This window comes from Rutilus rutilus (genome assembly GCF_951802725.1).
Source record: "Rutilus rutilus genome assembly, chromosome: 7".
Taxonomy (NCBI): domain Eukaryota; kingdom Metazoa; phylum Chordata; class Actinopteri; order Cypriniformes; family Leuciscidae; genus Rutilus; species Rutilus rutilus.
In genome coordinates, this window is record NC_140221.1 from 35,131,088 (window position 1) to 35,148,850 (window position 17,763).

General features: G+C 37.8%; 2 protein-coding genes across 3 annotated transcripts; both read left to right on the forward strand.

Annotated features, from left to right (window-relative positions):
* The first annotated feature begins 447 nt into the window (after positions 1-447).
* Positions 448-6,651, forward strand: cwc15 (CWC15 spliceosome associated protein homolog). The gene is made up of 7 exons (XM_084413162.1): positions 448-863; positions 1,325-1,465; positions 1,607-1,713; positions 1,799-1,899; positions 1,977-2,084; positions 5,960-6,111; positions 6,367-6,651. The coding sequence occupies exons 2-7, from the start codon at positions 1,335-1,337 to the stop codon at positions 6,494-6,496; spliced, it is 729 nt and encodes a 242-aa protein (XP_084269288.1). The 5' UTR covers positions 448-863; positions 1,325-1,334; the 3' UTR covers positions 6,497-6,651.
* A 1,214-nt stretch (positions 6,652-7,865) lies between these two features.
* On the forward strand, positions 7,866-17,617 carry acsl4b (acyl-CoA synthetase long chain family member 4b). 2 transcript variants are annotated; one of them, XM_084413304.1, is made up of 15 exons: positions 7,866-8,019; positions 9,925-10,158; positions 10,265-10,442; positions 11,873-11,982; positions 12,065-12,203; positions 12,295-12,445; positions 13,751-13,874; positions 13,961-14,032; positions 14,121-14,260; positions 14,832-15,001; positions 15,107-15,181; positions 15,306-15,500; positions 15,601-15,715; positions 15,835-15,992; positions 16,645-17,617. In XM_084413304.1, the coding sequence occupies exons 2-15, from the start codon at positions 9,928-9,930 to the stop codon at positions 16,800-16,802; spliced, it is 2,016 nt and encodes a 671-aa protein (XP_084269430.1). In that variant the 5' UTR covers positions 7,866-8,019; positions 9,925-9,927; the 3' UTR covers positions 16,803-17,617. The 2 variants fall into 2 exon arrangements, with proteins under 2 accessions (XP_084269430.1, XP_084269431.1); XM_084413305.1 differs by having other exon boundaries at positions 7,887-8,023.
* Positions 17,618-17,763: the final 146 nt, after the last annotated feature.

Sequence of the window (17,763 nt, forward strand, 5' to 3'; positions counted from 1 at the left end):
AATTTAGTATTTAGCAGGCACATTCATTCATTTTAGAATGTGTTGTAATTGTAGTTGAAGAAGCAGTTGAGTTCACAAAACGTTGACAGGTCCTTATCTCTGTACTGAATTTGTTGTCATAGCAGTGTCACAATGATCAGAGCCTTCTGATTTTTAAGTGGTATTACAAAACCTGCTAGATGATCCTGTTCTGAAAAGTAGGATGATGAAATAACGAATTAAAATAGTGACGCCTGAACTATATGATGATTAAGTAAATGCTGACCATTCACACAGCGGGTCGCCTCATGGGGGCCGACATCATGAGTTCACATGACCAACCAAATATGATTTGTTTATTTTGGTAAGATCACTTGTGAAAAAAATGGCTGACTGAACAGCGTATTTTACAATGGCATCTGTAACAGGAAATTTTTGTGCGATGTTGCATCCACGCCGCTAGGTTTCAGTATAAGTCCATGTCTAACATTGCGCAACAACAATATAAAACGTTAGACTTTGGTTTTAGTTGTCAGTATTTTCTGTGTATTTACACAACTTTATAAAATTTTCCTATTAATTCCATTTATTTGTTGCAGATTTACAACGATCCGTTGTGTTGTCATGAAGTGTATTCGATTCTCGCTTCGCTTCAACGTTTGTCCCGCTGCGGCCACCGTGACCCCACATACACGTGACTGTAGTGTGCGTATCGCGGTGGCTGATGGGACATAAGTGATGAGCAACAACAGAAGGGCTAATCGCAAAAAAATAATAATACAAACTCGCTTGATTTAGTTAGTTGTTTAGGGTTAGTACGTTTAATTTGTGTTCTCGTTGATAAGTTCAGAAGTATACGCGGGATTTATATCGTCCTGCTGCAGGTGAGTGTAAAATAATGTAACACAAGTAACATAACGTAAAGCGAGCGTGTTTTTATCGAGAACATAAAAATATAAACAGTCAACATTACAGACGTTACAAGGGCGTTACACGTGTGTTCTGACATATTCATTAAACAAAGAAATTATTCCACGGTTCCTTGTTTTTAGAATTTTGATAGACTCAATTAAAAGGTCAAGAAAGTAGGTTAAGTCATTACCATTTTGTCTAATGAATATAATAGTTACAACGAAATAGATTTCTATATTTTACTTCTTTTTTTTTTTAAAGAACAACATTAATCTATGCCCAAATGCAATTTAGTATTTTTACCACTGTGGTCCAAAGCATATTTCATGTGTTTATATGAAATCTCCATAGTGTATAACACTTCTAAACTTTACCAGACACTTGACTGAAGATGTCACATCATTAAGTTGATGTTATAAATAATTTGTTTCAGGTAACCAAACATGACCACAGCGGCAAGGCCAACGTTTGAGCCCGCACGAGGAGGACGGGGCAAAGGAGAGGGTGATCTGAGCGCTTTGTCCAAACAATACTCCAGCAGAGACCTGCCAGGACACACCAAGATCAAATACAGGTGAAGTTGCTGTTTACAGACTTTCTTTTGCAGAAGAATCAATTATTAGGGGAGAATTTGTCTAGTACCTGTGGACTCAATGATTGTGTGATCGTTTCATGCCGAATTAAAAAACGTCCTGATATGCTTGTGTCCCTGCAGGCAGCCCACTCAGGATGCTCCAGAAGAGGTGAGAGCTCGTGATTTCAGACGTGAGCTGGAGGAGAGGGAGAGAGTTGTTGTTAAGGGCAGAGATAGAGGAGCAAGAGGTGAGGAAGCATATGTGACTTTTTTTTGTGGCTTTGTTCGGTCAAGATGTGTTCATTGACCATGATCCTTTCCTGCTTCCTTCAGAACACACAACTTCGTCGTCATCGTCTTCATCCTCCTCCAAGCGGCCACGTCTGGATCAGATTCCTGCGGCCAACCTGGATGCTGACGATCCCCTCACTGATGTACATACACTTTTTATATATATATTTAGGTGTACGGATTGATTTTGGCTGTAGTTTAAATGATGTGTGTGTTTTAGGATGAAGATGACTCTGACTCTGGCTCTGACAGTGATGATGACACTGCCGCCCTGCTGGCTGAACTGGAGAAGATCAAGAAGGAGCGAGCTGAGGAGCAGGAGAAGAAGGTGAGCCTCACTGACCAATTATCACCAATTTTTTTTTTAGCATATCAAATAATTACAGCTAGGGCTGGGTTGAAAATAAAGATTTCTAGACTTTTGATTCTCATTTTGATTAACTGATATTGATTCTTAAATCCCAAGAATCAATCTTTTAGTCAAAACCATTGCGGCGCTCTTTAATGGGCTTTAGTTTTAGCGGCAATTGAACAGATCATCCCGTTCTCTTTACTACTAGTTATAGCACAAAATAATCCTGAATGAACATCAGAAGGTATGTTGATGATACACTAGAACTTATCAAAATCTATAATGTCTCGTAATCACTCAGTGTTTCAGCCGTGAAAAGATTTAAATAAATCAGCATGTAAACATTGTCACGAAATGTTGCATTTAACTTAAAATATCCATGCATTGCCTATAGCTTGATAGTTAGATGTATTATAGTGCATATAGTTTATGCACTATAATACATATTATGTATGTATGTACTTAACAAATTCCTCAGTATTTAATGAATATTTGAATGAATCTATCGTGAAAACAGCCACAGTACTGTTAGCCCATCTATTGGCCCAATGTCGGATTTCCAATAATACAGATGAAGCTTTCTGCGTGTTACTGTCTTTCCTTTTACGCAACAAAACAAGATTAAATAAAATAAATTTTCTCATATGTATTAACTTGTTATTTCATCTGACTCCATAAATGAAAAAGGTTTTTAATGATATCTGGACATCATTAAAAGTGAGCGAATGTTTGATTATTCTTTTTTAACTCTTTAATTAAGTTTTACCTGCTCAGATTAGGAAACTATATCACTTAGAGGTCCTTGCGTCTTTCGCAGGTCTCACGATCTCGCCAGTTGTGGTCACCAAACAGAGGTAATTGGCTATAATATCTTAGATGGTCGGATTCACCCTTGCACAATCAAAGATACTTTAATAGCCCCCATGGAAATTGCATACACAACTTAATTTAAGAGAATGAGACCATTTTACCAGGCGCACTGAGACACTTTAAAGGAAAACTCAGACTTTTTGGGACTTTAGCTTATTCACAGTATCCCCCAGAGTTAGATAAGTCCATACATACCTTTTTCATTTCTGTGCGTTCTGTAAGTGTTATTTGTCGCACCCACCACTAGCCTAGCTTAGCACAAAGACTGGATGTAAATGGACAATGGTAGCATACTAATCCCAATAAGTGACAAAATAATGCAAACATTTTCCTATTTACATGTTGTGATCTGTATAGTCACAGCGTGTACAAATAACAAGGCTATATGAGACAGAGACCATTTTTAATCGTATAAATACTGGGAACTATATTCTCACTAGGCGTAGGAGCACAGCTAACGTTACTTGGGCGGAGTGATTAGCGCAGCACACGAGACGCCCTGTTGATGGTTCCGTAAACAAAACAAACGTGACCAACTAGCTAGTAGCGAACGTGTCTCGTGATCATGGCTGACTTTGAGGAATTGTCAGAGGAATTTTACTGTGTATCAAACCAAGATCCAGAACCATATAGTTTTGAGCCAGAATACACAGACGAGGAGTTACAAACTTTGGAAGCTGTTCATTAGCAAGTTGAATGTTACAGTCCTGAGAGTTACATTTAGCGCCGCTCATTTGTTATTGAGCGATACAGTGTGTTCATGACAACACAATAATAACAATAAAGGGGATACACGGAGCCCCTATTCACGTAATAGTGTCACTACTAAGGTTACATTACAGCATAGCACTGTTACAGTATGGCTAATGTTAGTCATCTCAAAACATAACGGAACACTTACCGCAGCAACAGGTGATCCAATTTGTCCTGTCTTTATTATCGATGGGATGGCTGCACCCTTTAGCACACGTTTCATGGTCCGTGTGGCAACTTGCATTTTTTCAAAATAGTCGTCTATAGTAAAATGTTCAGAGCAAACGAAATACTTCTTGATGATGTTTACAGGTGTGTTTGGATCTATACCCAGAACAAGTAGCCATCGATTCATCAGGTCAGCGTTTTTGGTTGGAATTCTATGAAACATCATGGTGTATTACCTGGTCTCCCCTGTTTATTGTCGCAGCTCTTTACAATACAGCGAACACCCATGATTGTAAACTATAAATTTACTATCTAGTAATTACTGACTCTATTACTCCAACTCTGAGCGAACTCTCTGCTCCTCACCACAGGGCGTCTCGTGTGCTGCGCTAATCACTCCGCACAAGTAACGTTAGCTGTGCTCCTACGCCTAGTGAGAATATAGTTCCCAGTATTTATACGATTAAAAATGGTCTCTGTCTCATATAGCCTTGTTATTTGTACACGCTGTGACTATACAGATCACAGCATGTAAATAGGAAAATGTTTGCATTATTTTGTCACTTATTGGGATTAGTATGCTACCATTATCCATTTACATCCAGTCTTTGTGCTAAGCTAGGCTAGCGGTGGGTGCGTCAAATAACACTTACAGAACGCACAGAAATGAAAAGGGTATGTATGGACTTATCTAACTCTGGGGGATACTGTGAATAAGCTAAAGTCCCAAAAAGTTGGAGTGTTCCTTTAAATGATACCAAACATGCATATTTACTTTTTGTACATCCTTAACATTGCATAGGTTTTCAATGAGTTTTAGGTGAGGAGGAGAAGGTGGGAGAAGAGGGAGATTATCCAAGTGAGCTTTGGGTGCTGCGTCTCGGATGTTGCTGTTACATATGCAGGAGAGAGTTCAAATGTTAATTTTCAGGAGAGCCTTGTGTTCTCTCGAGGGGTAGCCCTGACTTTTTGGCACCCGCCTTAGTTACCTCCATTTGGCACCGTGGGCCATTCACAGGGGTTCCTGCGGTGTCATTTCAGTCTTTGTAAGGTGGGCAGCTTTAAGGGGCTGAGAGTTAAGATAGTGTTGGTGGATGCTTTTACTGATCTGATGAGTTGTCGGAAGTAGCAACATTGAATGTTTATATTTCAAAACCAAATTGGTGTAGAAACATAATTGTCACTAGCCGCGTTTCCATTACCCTTTAAATTGAAAATACGGCCAACGGAAACATTTCAATTTCGCAAAAACAGTAATAAATAAAAATTACGCTCGCATGAGGTGGTTTTTCAGGCAGTTTGAAAAAGGAATATTTCATTTACAGAAAAAGGCATTTACAGGTCACCTAACGTAGATGGCGTGGTATGTTTGGACAGAAGATGAGACAGAGTTCTTTATTAAACTCATAAAAGACAAAAGAATTACGGGAATACTGGATTTTAAACGACTAAGAAATGCCACAATCAAGACCTCGGAGCAGATATGAGAAACACCTCATTACGCAGCCGCTCCCAAGTATAAGGGGCTTTCCTTGCCATTAATGCTTGGATAACATGCCTATGTCTCCTTCGAATAAAAATAATGGGCAATGCGGTGGCTGGGATATATGTAAACCTACCAACATCCGTTGCAATGATTTTGGAATGACTTATCGCGAGAGCAAAAAATTACGTTTCAGTCGCATAACATTGGTTAATGGAAACGTTGTAATTTCGCAATAGTTTTTTACTGACATTTAGAAAATATCGCAAAAGTTTTGCGCAAATCTGTAATGGAAACGCAGTTACAATAAGCTTATTATAGTTATTTTAGTATTATAAAAACTGCCTAAAATATACTTTATCTGATGTATATTGATTGGAATTAAATCAAATTGCAAGCTTGTGAATCAAAATCTAATTAAATCTTGACATTTGTGTCAATCCCAATGATCGTGGTCACCCTGTCAGGGTTTCTTTTGTGATAATGACCAGCCTTCATGTGCATTTATGCCTTTCTTAGGCTTGATATCTTATTGGCTTGAGTCTTCACTGCTTTTGTTGTTCTGTGTGTGATTAAGGAAAGGGAGCAGAAAGCAGAAGAGGAGAGGATACGTATGGAGAACATTCTGAGCGGGAATCCACTGCTTAATCTGGCAGGCCAGCAGCAGCAGCAGCAACAACTACAGCAACAACAAACGCAGATCCAGAACACATTCAGTGTGAAAAGAAGGTAATTTTGTGGTGGTAAAAATAAGTAACAAGATTGTTTGGTCTTTTCCTTTAAGTTACTTTGAAACTCATGTTGCAGAATTATAACCGAAGCAAAAAAAAGTGCATGCAACACTAAAAAAGTACAGCCCATCTAATAGTAAACATTTCACTCATTTTTATGTTACATAGTAATAGTGTGATAGTTTCTGTACTCTTGAGTCCAGCAATATCAACAGCTCCACGTATCCACACAAACACATTCTGTTTTTGGCAGGTGGGATGATGATGTCGTGTTTAAGAACTGCGCTAAAGGAGTGGATGAAGCACGCAAAGAAAAGCGCTTCATTAATGACACACTGCGCTCTGAATTCCACAAGAAATTCATGGAGAAATATGTTAAATAAGATGTCCTGTTATGGAATTGTATTTCAGCAATTTGTAAAAGTTTTTTTTTAGTAAGTTTCACATGTACTTCTTTTTGAAATAAGGTCTTTGTGTGCTTCCCTTCAGTAGTTGCTCTGTAATAGAAATGTACCAATAAACAGAATGAAAAATAGAATGCTTATTGTCTTCTCTTTCTACTGTATGTGAACCAGTTGTTTTAAGTCATGTTTTACGTTTCACTAATCCTGTGAAAGTGTGTCTGTCTTTATCTTTATCTTTTTATTTTTTGTCAGAATTGCCTGTTAGGCCTGATTACATTCATATCACAATATTAATAACTCTTTATATGTTCATATATGTGACAAATTTTATTGCTCTAGGTCAGAACGTTTTTTTTTTTTTTTTTTGAGAGTATCTGAAGCAGAGCCGCTTTGAATCAGTAGAGCAGATCTGACTTCAAAACCAAACCTGACCTGTGTTCTTTCACAAGGGCTTTCTATTCTGTTCCCGTCTGTAATTTGAGCTTTCATTTTCAGCATGTATTATTCTCTCCATTCAATTCAGTTTTATTTATTTAGGACTTTTAACAATGGTAAATGTCTTAAAGCAGTTGTACAAAGTAGCATGCCTAACCACCCACCCCAAGTGAGCTAGAAAATGGCAACAGTTTCATAGAAAAACTCTCTTAATCTAACTAATATATCTTGTGAGAATCCAAAATTGAAAGAGGAAACCCATCCTCTTCTGTTTGGCCTTAATAATTCTCTGAAAGACTGTACATGGAATCAGAACTGTGCTTCTGTATGGACGGTTTGTCTAATATTAGTAGTCCCAACTGTTTCCTTGGTAAAAAAACTAGCCCTGAAGGATGTGTTTAGAGATGTGTATAGATGTCCTGATAGCACACAAACGGTCAGTTACCGAGTTAAAACTATAGGATGGTTGGTGGTGGGCATGGTGAGGATAACGTTGGAAGCCCACAAGCATCAGTTATGTATTTATGTGGTCAAAGTTAATGAATTGCTACACCTGAGGCACATTTACAGGTCAGACCTGTTCTGAGTTGGCAGGTGTGTGAACCATGACCAAAAGACCCACATTGTGTGTTCAGTGATTATTCATGGTTTTTCTCGCAACAGTAAATGTGCATCACCTGAGTGGGTGTCTGAGTAATAGAACTGTGCGTTCTTCAGAGTTTGAGTAAGCTCTTCGCTCTGACGTGTATGATTGTGTAAGTGAGCTAAAGGGAAAAACTGTTTGTCAAGACTATGTGTGTAAAGGAAACACCTCCTGATATCCCTCTAAACGTAACCTCAGAACTTCCTCCTCAGATCTGTCTTCTGATTGGCTGAGGCTAGCGGGTGGGCTCAAAATGAGGTTTACTGGAACTTTACAAAAGGCATCCAATCAGCCAAGAGAGCCAGAGACGGATACACAGAGAGAAAAAGAGAGAGAAAGAGAAAAGGGAAGCCCAAACCTCTTGTTGCAGTTGGCCGTCTGTCTGAAGAAGGAAAAGAAGAACTCCTGTGCACAGTGTTTATTTGTAGGTAAGATTTCAGTTTCCTGTACACTTACAATTCTTTTGCCTCGGGTTTCATGTTTTTCTGAATGAAGATGGCTTTCTTTTTCAGTCGGTTACAGTAATGTTATACTGTTTATCTGCAGCTTGCTGATGTTTTTGAAGCGTTTAAGCGGAGAGCAGACATGAGATGTTTACACTCATGTAAGGCTATTAATGTAAATTAATATTAATGTAGATTAAACATTTTCTGTATGTGAGAGTTTATGGTTCAGAAACATTCATGGATGTGTAATAGACAGGTTATACATTTTGTTTGATGGAAAATTCAATAATAATAAAAAAATTCAGATTGGACTAAATGGTCTTAGTATTTTAAGCCCTTGTCCATTTTAAACCTTAACATTTTTTGTTGATTGGTTCAGAAGTAGCAATGTATTATATATTTTACTTTTGATTAATAAGGTCTATTAGATCCCTGCACAACCGTAGTTGATTGTTTATGAAAGGAAATTATTTAAATGTTATTATCATGTAATTCCTCTAGTATTACAGAAACTGTTTTTATATTTTGCTGACACAAAATATAAAATTAATGTGATAATGGCAAAATTACATCATTATAATATTATGTAAAAATATATATAAATAAAAATTGGGTGTTGTAATTATTTATGTATTAGCTAACATGAACTAGCAATGAGCAATATACTGCATTCATTAATATTTGTCAATGTTGAAAAATACAGTTGTTCATTATTAATGTTAGTTTAATCAAAACCTTATTTAAAATACCACTGTTATATTTTGTTAAAAAAACAACATACACTACTATTAAAATTATTGGGGTCTGTACACTTTTTTTTTTTAACTAAACCCTCTTATGCTCACCAATGCTGCATTTTTTCAAGTTTTAATTTTGTTGCATTTTTGCACAGCATTTATTTGAAACATATTTACTTTCCCTTTTCATCAATTTAATGCATACTTTTAAGTAACTGAATATAAGTATTTATTTCCTTAAACAACAAAATCTAGACTCAGCCCAAACTTTTGCTTCACAAACAGACCAAACCACAACTAAACCAAAAAAATGATTCTCTGATATCTGCTATATCGTGCCAGATAAAGGTGATGTCACCATAACAGGATGCGTGTCTAAAAGTTAACTCAGTCGTCTTGGACAGTTTTTCCAGATGTTTAAGAGGGTCATCTGACTTCCTGAACACGCTGCTTGAATCCCTCCAAACTGTGATGTCATCAGTTTGGAAACAGTGGCATTCCTGGATAGTGTTGCTCTAACTCATGCTGGTGGAGCGTGTGTGTTTGTGCATGTTGGTCTGTTCCTTTGCAAGCAGCAGATCTTCAATATAACATTTATGTGAAGCTTCTGAAACTGGTTTTGCCGGTTTATTCAGTTTTAACATTAGTTCAACTCTGAAAGCAAGATTGAAAGCAAGATTGAACTGCTCTATTAATGCAGTCTTTTTAACTCAATAACTGTGCCAAGAAACAGCCTACACAACCTTTTCAGTTTGATCTGAAATCTTTGTGTGCGTGTGAGTGTTGCACAGGATAAACATTTAGTTTGTTAGTATACTAGCTTTGGTCGGCCACAACCACGGATGTTTCTTGATGTTTCCTTGAACGTTAGTGGTAGGTTTGTGGTGAAGTAGTTCCTAAATCAGCCATTCATTCACATGCATATGTATCAAAATCATACTTACTCTTCCTCTTTTCCCCTTATCGTTCATGTCTAATGGATGCTGAACTGTTTTTCTGTGTCTTCTGAATATCCCAGAGGGGTTTCTGGTCTAATTCGAGGTGTAGGATACATGGAGACGATTGAAGTTTCTTATGGGGTGTTTGTTACTATTTGTAAGTTGATGTTCATATGGAAGTCGGTTGGTCTGCGTATGTTTTGTGCAGGTCATGTTGCCTCAGTGTGAGAGAGCGCGGAGTATAAGTGGACGTCCAGAAGGGCCGTATCGGGCGGTAGAAAACGCAGATGCTCTCGCTACACAGGACTTTGAGGGCGTAGACACGCTGGACAAACTTTTTATTCATGCTGTGAAGAGATTCAGTCAGGAACCCTGTCTGGGCACCAGAGAAGTCCTTAGTGAAGAAGAAGAAAAACAAGCCAATGGGAAGGTCTTTAAGAAGGTAAATTCATCCAATGATTCAGTTAATTCTGTTTTAGTATCAGCTGATCGCAGTCAAGATGTTAAGGACAGTTGATGAAGAACTTTATTTGTGTTTTTGTTTGTAGGTGGTCCTAGGAGAATACAGCTGGATGACCTATGAAGCGGTCAGCCAAGCAGTGGAATCTTTTGGCAGTGGTCTGGCAGCTTTGGGTCAACAGCCCAAAAATACCATTGCCATCTTCTGTGAGACACGGGCAGAATGGATGATCACAGCGCAGGCCTGCTTCAGACGCAACTACCCATGTAATACAACCACAGCACTTGTTTATGAAATCATACAGTTTCATCATACTTTTTTTTTTTTTGTCCTCAGAAGAGGTTTGAGTTTATGTAACTTCTGGTCCATGAATTTGATTGGCTTTTGCCTTTTCACTGTTTTTATCACTGCACATTTTTGCTCGTTCCAGACAGATTGTCAGTCTGCATGCAGTATGCTTATTTTCTTAACTAGCAGCTACGGCCATTTTTAACTCAAATCTGCAAGGCTGCAATCAGCTGCTTCCAGTTATTTTATCTGTACAAAACCAGCTTGTTATGCTGCTTGATGTTGCAAACTGGTATTTGTATGATAATATATACACTGCAGTTGTATATATTTAGATTTAAATAGGCGTATAAGCCTTAAATCACTTAAGTAAAAGTAAATATACTTAAGAGTCTGTCTAAGTATGTCTCTAGCATTTTATATGTTTGGCAAAAGTTTTTCTAACCGTAATTCATTTCTTAAACAACCATGTAGGAAGATACAACATGGTCATATTTCAGGATGACAATGTCAAGATTCATCAGGCTCACGCTGTGAAAGAATAGTTAGGAGGGAGCATGAAGAATCATTTTCACTTACAAATTGGCACCTTTGAGTCCAGACCTTAAATTCATGGAAAGTCTGTGGGATGTGCTGGAGTAGACCACAGAGTTCTTGACTCTTGCATATTGCGATAATACGTCTTCCTACATGGTTGTTTAAGAAATGAAAAGCGACACAATTCATCAGTTAAGGTTAGAAGAACTGTTCCCAAATATCTAACATGCTAGAAACATATTAATCACTGCAATAATGATCCAGTCATAGACTATTTAGAGTATTTGCCTATTTAAAACCAAACAGCAAAAAAAAAAAATCTTTTTTTTGCCCGGGCAGTGTATATAAAATTAGGTGGATATTAGAGGTAGAGATTTTCAGTGGCTTATAAGCCAGAGTCATTCAATCACTTACTCAACCGGGTTGTCAAAAACACTGATTCATTAAGGACTAAAACAAATTATTAGTTTTATCAGTGAGCCATTTGAATCATTCAACCGATTTGTTTTAACAACACTGATTAATTCAGGAACGACCTCTACTTTTTGTTGCTTTGATACGCAATAGTTAATTGTCCTTTGACTTTGTTTGGCACTATTTTTGTTGAGAAAAAAGTAGACAAAGTAACTAGCAATATTTTGTCTAAAAAACACCGGGTAATGTGTTAACTTCTTGTATATTTATTTAACAGTTCCATGTAAAATTGCCTGTAAAATAATAACTTGAACTACATTATATTTACAGAACAATTTGTGTGAATTTAGTTTAGGATAACCTTCGTTTTATTAAATTTTTTAATGCACATTTTGCAGACTCTGCAAAAGATGAGCGCATTTTATGACCACAACTGTGTGTGTGTGTGTGTTTGCAGTGGTTACGCTGTATGCAACTCTGGGTGAAGATGCCGTAGCTTATCGGCTTAATCAGTGTGGAGCCACTCATCTCATCACCAGCACAGAACTGTTGCAGAGCAAACTGAAGGTACACAAACTCACAGACATGCGTATCTGTGCTTATCTGTGTGGTCTGACTAACTTTATATTTCTCTTTCTCTCCATCTCAGAACATTTTGAGCGTACTCTCAGGTTTGCAGCATGTTATCTATGCAGGCAGTGGTGAAGTATGTCAGGCTGATTACCCACAATCTCTCACCATTCACAGTGTGCACGAAGTAATGAAGCTTGGAGCAAAGCCAGAGAACTGTGAGCAACATGCAAAACAATTACTTAAGCAAACAAAATGTGCTGTTTAACAAGCTGATACACTCACTCTATCTTCGTGTCTATCTCTTAGTAAGTGAAGAGTATGAGAGGCCGACTGCATCTGATCTCGCAGTGGTTATGTATACCAGTGGGTCTACAGGGCTGCCTAAAGGGGTGAAGATGCAACACAGTAATCTGATTGCAGGAATGGCGGGTCAGTGCCAGCGGATTCCGGGCCTGGGGTGAGAAACAGTAACAACAACACCAGTTCACTAGTTTGCAGGTTTTTCCATATATACAGACATTCAAATTACTTCCAGCTTAAATCACTTAAAGGGTTAGTCCACCCAAAAATAAAAATTCTGTCAGTAATTACTCACCCTCTTTTATTCATCTTCGGAACGCAAATTAAGATATTTTTGATGAAATCTGGGAGCTGGCTCACTTCTTCATAGGTTGCTAGGTAATTGATATCTGCCACCCCAGAAAAGTTGGTAAAGACATCGTTAAAATAGTCCAAGCGACTACAGTGGCTCAACCTTAAGTTTATCAAGCGAGGAGAATACTTTTTGTGCGCAAAAAAACCCCCAAAATAACGGCTTTATTCAACTATTCATTTTCTTCTCAGTTCTCGCGCATGCGTCGTGGCGCTCTCATGAACTCACGTCAGAGGCCCACACGGAAGAAAATTAATAGTTGAATAAAGTCGTTATTTTTGGGGGGGTTTCGCACAGAAAGTATTCTCGTCGCTTGATAAACTTAAGGTTGAGCCACTGTAGTCACTTGGACTATTTTAACGATGTCTTAACTAACTTTTCTGGGCTGACAGATATCAATTACCTATCAGCCTATGAAGGAGTGAGCCAGCTCTCAGATTTCATCAAAAATATCTTAATTTGCGTTCCAAAAATGAACGAAAGTCTTAAGGGGTTGGAACAACATGAGGGTGAGTAATTACTGACAGAATTTTCATTTTAGGGTGAACTAAACCTTTAAGTCACCTGGTTATGACATCAGGGTAAAACTGAGGTCAGATTGTGTGATGGAGTAAATACAGAGAACGAAAGAGACGTGTGGGTGTAAAATTGTAGCATCTGATGATTAAAAGCGTGTAAAAATTATTTAGTGTCTTTCTAATATTTCAACTTAAATCTTTATTTGTATGTCAGTGTTCTTTTAGTATTATTTATATACTATTGTAGTGTTTATTCATATATTGAATTAGCCTTTATTAGGGCCCGAGCACAGATGGTGAGAGGACCCTATTGTTTTTTTAATTTATTTTCATTTTAAGTTTTAGTAAATGTGCTTTTGTCATTTTTATTATTTTTTTAATATTTCACTTTAGCTGTGGTATATTTTATTTCAGTTTTATTTTTTTAGTAAGTTTAGTACTTCAATTTAAACTTATGTCAGTTGGTTGGTTTTTATTTTTTTCATCTATATATTTATAATTAATTTGATTTCAGATTTATTTTAATAAGAAAAAAAGATTTTTATTACTTTGTTTTAGTTAACAATATTCACATTGCTGTTTGTATATACAGATCACAGGATTCATATATAGCTTATCTCCCATTGGCTCATGTGCTGGAGCTGACAGCAGAAATATCCTGTCTGTCATATGGCTGCAGGGTCGGATACTCCTCCCCACACACACTCACGGACCAGGTAACACACACACACACACACACAGACACTCTTTTCCTCTATTATACCATCTTCTCTGTGTTTGACCTGTACTCTTGTCTGTGCAGTCCAGTAAAATAAAGAGCGGCGGTAAGGGAGATTGCTCTGTGCTCAAACCCACCCTGATAGCAGCAGTACCGGTGAGGTTTTCAAATGTTACTTTTCTTTAGGTGTTGTATTTATGTTCCCTTTGCTTTACTCAATATTTGTGTGTATGTGTTTGTGTAGGAGATCATGGATCGTATCTGCAAGAATGTTAATGGGAAGTTGAGAGAGATGTCAGTGGTTAGGAGGACTCTGTTTAAAGTGGGATACAACTATAAACTGCAGCAGGTGTCACAAGGAGCTGATTCTCCGGTGTGTAACATGTGAGTCTCCATCCAGCCATCCATCCATCCATCCATTCATCCATCCATCCATCTGTCTATCTGTCTATCTATCTGTCTAATGTATCATTTAAAAATGACATTTTTTCCGCATTGTACACAAATACATGCAAATTTTTCCTAAACGAAATGGTTACTAATGGCTTCCTAAAAAAAAACCATCATGAATATCATTGCTTAAGTCTCTGGGGGTTTCAATGTAAAAAACACTGTCCAAACTGAGTAAACAATATACAATTTTTAGACAAATTACAAAATAAAATAGAGTAAAAAATTGTACAGTCTTGTTCCGCATGCATATACTATGAACTGATTATAGTAATTATAATAACTGGGTAATAAGAACTAGGTACTAACCCTGAACCTACCCTAAATCTAACCTAATCTATGTTGTTACCTTATATTGCCCAATACTTTCCTAGGTAAGTACACTGTAAGTACATGTACTGTAAAATAAAGTGCAACCAGAAACTCTCTCTTACTCTCTCTCTCTCTCTCTCTCTCTCTCTCTCTCTCTCTCTCTCTCTCTGTCTTTTATGATTGTGTATGTTAGGTTGATCTTCAAGCACGTAAACTTGCTGCTGGGTGGGTGTGTACGCCGGATGTTGTGCGGAGGGGCTCCGCTGTCTGCTTCCACACAGAGATTCATGAACGTGTGTTTCTGCCCCGTCGCTGTGGGTTACGGCCTTACAGAGACGTGTGGAGCTGGAACTATCTCAGAATGTAAGAGCACACACACTCATACAACTTGTTACGTTTTTCCTGCACTTTAAATTGACTAGATTCCTGTGCTGACATGTTCAGTCTTGTGTGTTTGTATGTTTGTAGTTTCTGATTACAGTACAGGACGAGTTGGAGCTCCTCTCATTTGCTCTGAAATACAGCTGCGAGACTGGCCTGAAGGCAAGACAGACACACACACACACACACACACACACACACACACACACACACACACACACACACACACAACTGCAGTTGAGGGTTCATTTTACATTCCTAACCTACTTCTCTCTTTCATTATTAGGTGGATACACCAGTCAGGACAAGCCCAACCCACGTGGGGAGATTTTGATTGGTGGGCCGAATGTTGCCATGGGATACTATGGGAGTGAGGGTGAGGGAGAAAATGACAACTTCTGGGTAGACGAGGCGGGGCAGCGGTGGTTTTGTACCGGAGATGTCGGGGAAGTTCATCCAGACGGTTGCTTGCAGATTGTGGGTGAGTAAGATCTGAATCATCTTACAGGGAACAGTTACATCAGAGAAGTCCAATGTTAACGTCAACCATAGCATACCAATCCTCAACTTCCTGTTCTCAGACCGTAAGAAGGACCTGGTAAAGCTGCAGGCTGGTGAATATGTATCTCTGGGGAAGATAGAAGCCGCCCTGAAAAACAACCCCCTCATTGAGAACATCTGCGTCTATGCCAGCAGGTACACCAGAACCTTATATCCCAGTTGATCGCAAAACAATTACACACAGCATAATATTCTCTAACTATAGATTAACATGGATAAACACTACATTTACATTGTGATTTATTTCCGATTAGTGACCAGAACTACTTGATCAGCTTTGTGGTGCCCAATCAGAAGCAACTGACTGAGCTGGCAAATAAGAATGGGATAGAGGCCGAGTGGGAGGAGCTTTGTAACCACACCATGATGGAGGAGGAAGTGCTCAAAGTCATCAAAGAGATTGCAGTGAAAAGTAAGCACATTTTTACAAGCCTTAATTGTGTTTGGTTGTTTGTTTTAGGTATTTTGCAGAGATCTGCTGTTTGTGTATTTAAAATTGAAAAGTGTATTTTTGCAGTGTTTTTTTTCACCTATCCCAACTTAAAGTCAGCATGAAACAGAAACTGGATAGTCTTTTCTTCCCTATTGTGATGTATGTCCGAGTAAAACGGCTTCTCGAACAAGAAAAAAAAAGTAGGGCAGGACTTCAATTTGTCCTTTGGGAATGGATTGGATTGTGGTTTGCATTGCTGTGGTCTCATGTGAGTGACAGGTTGTCCCGCCCTCAGACCAGTAAACACGTCATAAGATAAGAGATGTCATTGCAAGAGGGAGGGGAAGCTATTTTGATTAAAGAGAGGGCACATTAATGCAATATTCAATAAAAAATGAAGAATTGCCCATTTTGATTTCAAAGTGACTTTAATATGCAGTCTGAGTTGGGGGTGGCACTAGATTACACATTTTACCTTTAATCAGTGTTTGTTGTAAACTACTGAGATTTGTGTGTTTGATACTATGATAAACTGCAAAGCCGTTTATGTGTGTGTGTGTGTGTGTGTGTGTGTGTGTCACTGTGTCTATGTGTATAAACTGCATATAAACTTGTGTATGTGGTACTATAGATAAACTGGAAAGGTTTGAGGTTCCACAGAAGATCCGTTTAAGTTCTGAGGTTTGGACTCCAGAAACAGGGCTGGTGACGGACGCCTTCAAGCTAAAGAGAAAAGAGCTGAAAAATCATTATATAAAGGACATTGAGAGGTTATATGGGATTAAATGATGCACATGCAACACTCCTCTGGTCTAGCCTGATTTCCAATACAGATGTATATCACGTGTATTTTATTGTCGTCCAGACTTGCTCCATATAGTAGACATGATAAAAGTATCTTTTAATTGAGCACTTATTGCCAATCCTGTTTATCTCAGTAGAAACACCATTCTGCCTCCTGCTGGATATATTATAGTATTTACTTCTTGGACCATTTTTGTTTAATGGGAATAGAAGATGCATGCAGTGGTATTATATATGGTTTTCTATTTTTTTATTTTAAAAAGTGCCTTAAAGCATAGCTATGTTACATATTCTGATAAATGTTTAAAAATTGTGCCACCTTTACTTGAAAGTGTTCTTGGGATGTAAGTGGTAAATGTCTCATTTTTAGTTGCTCAGTGTAATATTGTTTAGAGCCAGTTGAAGAAAAAAAACTGCTGCAATGTTGTTTAGTGTGATTCTCTTATTTCTGATGGTAAGAGTAGTAACTGTCACTCAAGACCTGCAGAAATTCAACTGGGAACTGTGTAAACTATACAATATAATGTGGGATGAGTTTATGTTTACATATGTATGGGAAATAAGTTTTATTTTATCTGTATACTATTAATATAAAAAAGAAGTAGCCTACATATTTTGCATTGTATTTTTTTACACTTCATCTCTAGTTGCACATGGTGAGAATGTGGTGCCATGAACCCAATGTCATTGTGTAATGTGTGCTAGAGATAAAACTGGGAAGTCATATTTTCCTGTTGAGCAATACATTGTATTGCACTTTTAAAAACTATATCACCATTCATTCCACAGTATAAACTTTTTCACTATTCATTTGTTATTTGCCTCAACAAAGCAAACATTTATAATTGGCTTTCTGTTTGTTTCTTGTGAGCTTGATTTAGTTTTTTGATCAATTTAAAAAAGTTGTTTATTTGTATATATGCCTTATACCTGTGAATTTTGTAAA

What these genes read in the sequence shown, in the direction of transcription:
- cwc15 (XM_084413162.1), top strand. Translation starts at nt 1,335, where the DNA reads ATGACCACAGCGGCAAGGCCAACGTTTGAGCCCGCACGAGGAGGACGG. An exon ending in CAGAGATAGAGGAGCAAGAG is followed by an intron (nt 1,714 to 1,798) that starts GTGAGGAAGCAT and finishes TGCTTCCTTCAG; the next exon opens with AACACACAACTTCGTCGTCA. An exon ending in CTGAGGAGCAGGAGAAGAAG is followed by an intron (nt 2,085 to 5,959) that starts GTGAGCCTCACT and finishes TGTGTGATTAAG; the next exon opens with GAAAGGGAGCAGAAAGCAGA.
- acsl4b (XM_084413304.1), top strand. Translation starts at nt 9,928, where the DNA reads ATGTTGCCTCAGTGTGAGAGAGCGCGGAGTATAAGTGGACGTCCAGAA. An exon ending in CACACACACTCACGGACCAG is followed by an intron (nt 13,875 to 13,960) that starts GTAACACACACA and finishes TTGTCTGTGCAG; the next exon opens with TCCAGTAAAATAAAGAGCGG. An exon ending in ATCTGCGTCTATGCCAGCAG is followed by an intron (nt 15,716 to 15,834) that starts GTACACCAGAAC and finishes ATTTCCGATTAG; the next exon opens with TGACCAGAACTACTTGATCA.